The sequence below is a fragment of the Brassica napus genome, chromosome A9 (assembly GCF_020379485.1).
Source record: "Brassica napus cultivar Da-Ae chromosome A9, Da-Ae, whole genome shotgun sequence".
Lineage (NCBI taxonomy): Eukaryota > Viridiplantae > Streptophyta > Magnoliopsida > Brassicales > Brassicaceae > Brassica > Brassica napus.
In genome coordinates this window covers 41,720,743-41,727,628 of record NC_063442.1, presented here as the reverse complement: position 1 = coordinate 41,727,628, position 6,886 = coordinate 41,720,743, and the positions used below count along the sequence as shown (strand labels likewise).

The window sequence follows — 6,886 nt, the reverse complement described above, 5'->3', positions numbered from 1 at the left end:
TGATGTGGTAGCTGATGTGTGATTTTGTGAAGAAAATTAACAAATGTATTTTATCTGCATTTTTTGAACGTACATGTATATTTTTATACGGTTATATAAATCGGGTATAAATTAAACATATTGCAATATGCTGTACATAAAGTTCTCATGTTCAACTCTTTTAAATCATCATGTTAGAGGTAATTAGTTTTTTATTGGCTTAGAAAAAATAAAACATGGCTGCGTAACTATAAAATATGTTTTTCTTTCTTTTGGAAACTTTTATGGTTTATGACCGATGGAGTTGCTCTAAGAAATGCTTAGTTGGTTAGGCTAGCTTTGAAAAAAGATGCCAATAGGGATAACAAAATAAGGGGATCATCATTAATTATTTATCTTGTGAAGTTGTGAAAGGCAAAAACCCTTTTTCATAAAAAAAAGGGGTTGTGAATGGCAAGAAACTACTCCAAAGAAAGAAAAAAAAAAAAAACTACTCCAAGGAAACATTGTTTGAGGCAACGCCTCCTGGTCGAGAAGGTGAAATATCTTGAAGATTTCTCGAGCACCAATACATGACAGCCTGCTAAGTGCTGACTTGAGCGCAAAACAGTCCTTCAATGATCACTCTCCCCTTCTTTCCAAATGTTTATGCTTCGGAAGAGGCTTATTAGTCAATGGGCCTAATCCAGGCTTAAACTAAATTTAAGACCCAACGAGAAGGACGGTTACAGCCCAAAACCAGAATAACAATTTAAAGTCGAGACTCTCTATAAACACCTAAAATCCTAGATCTGGAAAACAAGAATATCTTTATCGCCTCTCGAAAAACCTAGCGCAGCAGTCGCCATGGACGAATCCGCGAACAAAGTAATTCTTCTTCGAGTTATCGCTTTCTGAATTATAGTTTCTTCTTCTCTGATTAGATCTTTTGTAACTTAGGGTCTGGAATCGAAGGGTACTGATGCAGAGATTCGAAAAAGCAGGTTCGTTTCTTTTTGAGATTTGTATCTCTAATTAGATAGATAGATCATGTGTCATGGTAATTAATGAATATTCTTTGCAACAGCATTAGGAGAATTTCCGTCGAGGGATACGACACCTCCCTTCGTATGGAGGATGTCGATGATGCTTTGAGAAAACACTTCGCTTCATGTGGAAACATAATACATGTGTATGTTCCCAGAAACTATGAAGAGACGATTCTCTGCAGGTTCGTGGCTTCTTCCTCCAGCTCTTTCCCTCAAATTAACAGCTTCTTACTATATAATTAACTTGTTTTCTTTTGTTTTACAGATATGCCTTCGTTTATGTTAATGAAGAAGATGTAGAAAAGGCGCTGAGGCTTGATGGAAGTGACATGGGAGGACAGATTTTACAAATTAAGTCATACCCGTTTCACGAAAATCACCTTGAGAATGACTTGGCTCCTATGAAAGAAGTCAAAGTCTATTGGCCACAACAGACGTAAATTACTCTTTCCTTTCTGATTATTTATTTATTATTTGGGAATTGTGTCTGCGTGTTTTTGTCACGTTGATAATATGATACTCCTGCAATATTAGGTTGAAGGTTACGGGTTATGACACTTCCCTTCCTGTCGAGGATATCGAGATAGAGCTAGAGAAATATTTCTCTTCACATGGTTCTTTTGTTTACCAAGATGAAACCGCTTCTGGTGCTATCAAAACGTTTGTGTCTTCTTCCTCGCAGTCTTCTTCTTAGTAGTATTTTTTTTTTTAATTTATCCATTGCTAACTAGAGACTTATTTTTGAGTTGACAGCAAAGCTTACATTTATGTCCAAGGTCCAGATGCTGTAGACAAGGCTCTGGAACTTAGTGGTCGTTCTGTGGAAGGCTTGAATTTTGTAGTTACTAAAGTTTATCCACTTCCAGAAAATCCACACATGTCTGGCTTCATTCACCCAAGTACGTAAATTTGATTCTTTATTCTTTTTTTTTAACCAAGTAAAACCTTTCATTGATTCGTCTGTCTGTTTGTTTTAGTTAACCTAACTCGCTTCACAAGGGAGCAGATAGAAGATCCAAATCTATGTTTCATTACTGAGGGACAGCAGAAGAAGAGTGATACATCGGAGGGAAATCAGAAGAAGAAGAAGAAGAAGAAGAAGAAGAATAAGAAGAGCAAGACCAGGGAGGGAATTCAGAAGAAGAAGAAGAGTGAGACTAGGGAGGGAAAGCAGAAGAAGGGAGTAGAAATCTCTCTCTGAGGAGAAGACGTGCTTATGATATTAACTTCTGTGCAATGTGTTGTCCAAAAAAAAAAAAAAACTTGTGTGCTATGCAAACCTTCTTTTCTTTTGTCTGGATATTGAGTGTGTTATGTTGTTTTAGTGTTTGATCTTTAGCAACTAAAGACGTATCAAAATCTACATTCCAGAAATGTGTTCACGGCTATTCCTATAATGGATCCAAATCCAATCTTAACCGGAAGCTTCTTCAGTTGTGTTGAAGTCCATCAAGCTCTATCAACCTCTGTAATTCCTCTTTTCTACTATGCTTCTCTCCTCAAGATTATAGCCCATCATCGGTCTCAATCTAGGTAACATCTGCTTCTTTCTTTTAAAGCCAGTATCTATCATAGCCTAGCAGCATCATTATGTCAGATCTCCATATATCTTTGAGATCATCACAAAATTAGCCGGGTGTCTTGGTTCAAGCTTTGACCAACTTGATATGCCATTTTTTCTCTCCAGCATTTTCTCCAAAACTCTTTCACAAGCTTCAGTGTCTCCACTATTTGCCTATCCTTCTAAAACGTGGCATCATATTCCCCATTTGAATATAGACGAATACCGTAGTGTTCCATAACACAGCGTCTCTCTCAGTGGACAGATTTTAAAACCCCACCCAACGCCGAGCCGACACCAAGTCCTTGTTAAGTATATACACATTAAGTCCAAGTACAACTTTTTTTCTAACCACCTCAGAGAACACTTTATTATCCGATAAATTTGCTTCAACTTGAGATCATATGTTTGATCCTTCTCTCTTTTTGATCTCTACTTTTGAATCTTCTACAAAATACACGATTTAGTTTCGTAACATCTTAATATTTCATTCTTGTTCACGCAAACTATATGTTAGTATCCTTAGCAGTTCGTAAAAAATGGACAAAATTAACATACCCACCTCTAGAACTCAGGTTGTTAACACACCCCCAACATTTTTACTACTAAGCTAAATGAATTTTGGGAAAATTTTGGTCAAAATTTATATATATATATATATTTCTGAAAGCCGGAATCCCTTGCTTCTGTAAATTTAACATACCCCCCCCCAACATTTTTACCACTTAGTATAATCGTATGTATATTTGCAGTTTTTTTTGTCAACACTGAAGTAAATGGTTACATACGTTGAAAACAATAACTTATCCAAATGAAATATACAAGGATTTGAAACTATATAAGAAAAACTCATTCCAACTATGGGCTGGCTTTTAAAAGCCATCAGTTATTAACCGATTATTAATATAAACTGAGTATTCACTATTCAGGTTTGGGCTTGTTTAAATAGGCCGTTTTAGTATGAATAATTCGACTAATGCATTATTCGACTAATTCATTATTAACAAACTGTTTGGGCTTATTTAAATCCCAAAATAAAAGTCTTGTCCTTTTGACTCTCTCGTGTCAATCCTGAAATAGAATGCGTAGACATATATAACAAGCAAAACATATAAGAGTAACAGAAGTACTGTAACAATGCCACCACCTCTTTTCTTTCTTACATCTACAAATGATTTGAACCAGAGCGGTTTGCTTCATGAGCAGGTAGTGAAGATACAAACTTAGTAAAGTAAATGCAGTAGTAGACATTAAGGATTATGGTCCTTAATGGCTGCTACTACATTTTGTTCGTAGCTCCAGCGATTAAGCAAGCGTCAGCTACCAGAAACGACATCCTGTAATTGTGGATATACAACGTTGTGTTTATATAGTGATACATTAAGAAGAAGATCCGATAGTTTGTTTTACAAAAAAAAGAAGAAGATCGGTTTGTTCTGAGTCTTTAACTAAACTTTTAACATTATCAAATGGCAAAGAAAACAGCAGAGCATCCCAAAAGGTGGTGATGACATGATTGTTTGGAATAAAGGTGGTGATGAAATAGATGATAGACCAAGCACGGTCACTTCCAGGGGCTAAAGGTCTTCCTAAGCACATGCATTTGGTCACGCTCATACGCAATGATTCTCTTGAGAGGAGAAAAAAAAAAAGAAATCTCAAACTCCATAGCCAGTTGCTACATCAGAGCTATAAACACAGTAAGTTGAGTTTTTACTGGGTCTTGAATAGTAGAGACGCAAGATTCGTCGCGTTACGGGTCGATTTTATATATTTTTTATTTTCTCAAGATAGTGATTATATTGCCATATATAAATGTATTCATCATTTTCTCTAAAATTGTTCTAAAGCAGCATGATCAAGAGGCTAAGCAATATGGATTACAACCAGAAACGGGAGAGATGTGGCCAATACATGGAAGCTCTTGAAGAAGAACGTGCAAGATTCATGTCTTCCAACGTGAACTCCCTCTTTGCTTAGATCTTGTAAACCAAGGTACCTATGCATATATACCAAAATTACAATACTATACCAACAAAATTACAATACTACTAATACTATACCAACAAAATTAACAAATACACAATGGATAATATACTAACATTTGCAACATAGTTGAAACTTCTTTAATAATAGTAAAATCATAATTCTTTTTATTTTTAAATCACACAGGTACATATAATAAAAACCAAACCCGTCCATCAACTAAAAGTTATTAGACTATTTTAAAAGGGTTTTATATTGGTTAGATCTGATTAAGCAAAAAAGTTAAAACACACATACGAGAACTATACAATTTTATATCAATCATCCTGTCTTCTTTATTTTAATTTTTGTTACAGTCATCATCCCAAAGTTCTAATACAAACTCCAATAAAATCATCAGCGCATTGAAGTGCGATTTCTCCTCCAACATTCTAGACTATTTTCTTCTCATGCTTCATATTCTTCTTCTTCTTCTTCACGTCAGCTTTCACAGGGATACAATCCACACGGCTCATCTGAAGTTGAAACGCCGGAACAATCTTGCTTCCGCAGCTACAAAAACTTCCTAACCAGTCAAAGCTTCCAAGTCTCGCTTTACACTTGGGACACAGTAACTTTCCTTCAGGCAGATCATCTTCCACAGCTGACATAGCAAGAGAAAATCAGACTAATCAAGAAACCACTACAGATCTACAATGTGTGTGATTAAGAGTATCACCTTCATTCATCCAGCTGAGAGGCTCTACGAATATAGAAGTACATTTTTTCTGATCACCAGGATTCTTGTTGTGAACCTCTCCCATCATGTTTTTAAACATGTCATCAAACTCTAAATCAGCCTCACCAGGAGTGTGATCAATGACTTGCTTCTGAAGCAACAAAACATTCCTGCATTTCTTGCACTGGAACGTACTACCACTACCCTCATTTGACATTCTCGGATCAGCCCTTAACTTTAGTTTGTCAAATCTCTTATCTTTGCTGTATAAATAACCTGGTATAGCAAAACAACAAAACATCATATAATCCGATACATGACCAAACGTGAATGCACTTATTATGAAGAAATATATCAAAACCTAAAGATGAAATAAATCAAAACCTAAAGCCTTTAGACGGAAATGCTTGTAAATAGAGCTGGAACGGTCAACTTTGAAGTTCATTCTTTCAAACAAATCCAACTGCAAGATGTGAAAACATTGATGATTATTATGAACATTCACATCAAGTCACAGAGCTGTAAATATATATCAAATAATTTAGTCTTCACCTGTTTTAAGAAGCCAAGATTGGGTCTAGCGTGAGCACTTTGCTTCAGTGACGCCAACGCATCTGTAAAAACAAAACAACATATCAATTAACGGGAATAATGAGAGATATTAAAAATCATAGTACATACCTTGACAAGAAAGCTTTTCGGTCCTCATAAGATACGCAATGACCATAGAAGCACTGAAACAAAAACGTAATAGTTATAGTCAAGAGAAGTAAAGAAAAACAACAAACAAAACTAAGTGATTTTTTACCTTCGAGATTCTCCTGCAAAGCAATGAACTAAAACACCTTTCTCTTTGCGGCCAGCATCAATAAAATCCAAGCAAATATCGAAAAAATCAAGCAGATTCTCCCATTCTTGATCGTAAGCAAACACAGCCATTCTAGTAAACTTGAGATCTTTGCCAGTATGTTCAAGTGAATATAGAAGATTCCCAGATGGCAACGCACTCTCTGCCGCAAACTCTCTGCCTTGATGATCATCATCACCAACATACACTTCCTTGATTTCTTTTGAGTCTAGTCTCACGTTGCGCCATTCCTCGAACACAGATATGGAAGGGCAGTGTAAAACTGTAAGAACGTGCGAAATTTCGGAGCTACCATTCTTGAGAACTTCAGCAGCGGCACAAATATCGCCGAGGTATAGATTCTCCCTAATTAGGTCAAGCTTCTGCATTGTCGATAAGAAGAACCCTAGACGAACAGAGGCGAAGTCGAACTCGGAGAAGAGGAACACGAGATCGATGAGGTTTGGTTTGTATTTATTTCCTTTTACTTTTAAACCTTCTGACTTATCTAGAGGGGGTTTCAAGTTTTAATCCAAAACCAAAAAGAAAAATCACCGACACACTTAAAAAAAAAATAATAATAATTACGGACACTTTTGTTATGAGATTTCGTTAGTGTCATCCTTTGTTTTGTTATAGACTTTTGGATCGTTCAAAGAAAGTAAAGTTTCTTTTTAAAAGTTACAATGTCGAAACTATAATTGGCATTTCCAATAATTCGACAACAGTTCCAAACACAACTTTAACGTAAAATACATAACACAATT

General features: G+C 35.9%; 2 protein-coding genes across 2 annotated transcripts; one reads left to right on the top strand and one right to left on the bottom strand.

The window, feature by feature from the left end:
- Positions 1-732: 732 nt before the first annotated feature.
- On the top strand, positions 733-2,395 carry LOC106369152. Its single transcript, XM_048741742.1, has 7 exons — positions 733-846; positions 919-962; positions 1,046-1,189; positions 1,273-1,443; positions 1,542-1,667; positions 1,761-1,906; positions 1,985-2,395. Exons 1-7 carry the CDS (start codon positions 826-828, stop codon positions 2,206-2,208), a joined length of 876 nt encoding a protein of 291 aa, XP_048597699.1. The 5' UTR covers positions 733-825; the 3' UTR covers positions 2,209-2,395.
- Positions 2,396-4,848: 2,453 nt separating this feature from the next.
- On the bottom strand, positions 4,849-6,653 carry LOC106365364 (dual specificity protein phosphatase 12-like). The gene is made up of 6 exons (XM_013804806.3): positions 6,081-6,653; positions 5,954-6,006; positions 5,825-5,886; positions 5,657-5,735; positions 5,273-5,548; positions 4,849-5,197 (listed from the first exon to the last, which is right to left on the bottom strand). Exons 1-6 carry the CDS (start codon positions 6,506-6,508, stop codon positions 4,986-4,988), a joined length of 1,110 nt encoding a protein of 369 aa, XP_013660260.2. The 5' UTR covers positions 6,509-6,653; the 3' UTR covers positions 4,849-4,985.
- Positions 6,654-6,886: the final 233 nt, after the last annotated feature.

Bases quoted from the DNA above. Each gene is read 5' to 3' on its own strand.
- LOC106369152 (XM_048741742.1), top strand. From the start codon at position 826: ATGGACGAATCCGCGAACAAA. The intron at 1,190-1,272 runs GTTCGTGGCTTC...TTTGTTTTACAG, and splicing joins GAAGAGACGATTCTCTGCAG to ATATGCCTTCGTTTATGTTA. The intron at 1,444-1,541 runs GTAAATTACTCT...CTGCAATATTAG, and splicing joins GTCTATTGGCCACAACAGAC to GTTGAAGGTTACGGGTTATG.
- LOC106365364 (XM_013804806.3), bottom strand. From the start codon at position 6,508: ATGCAGAAGCTTGACCTAATTAGGGAGAATCTATACCTCGGCGATATT. The intron at 5,549-5,656 runs GTTTTGATTTAT...TTGCTATACCAG, and splicing joins TTTCCGTCTAAAGGCTTTAG to GTTATTTATACAGCAAAGAT. The intron at 5,198-5,272 runs GTGATACTCTTA...TTGCTATGTCAG, and splicing joins TCTCAGCTGGATGAATGAAG to CTGTGGAAGATGATCTGCCT.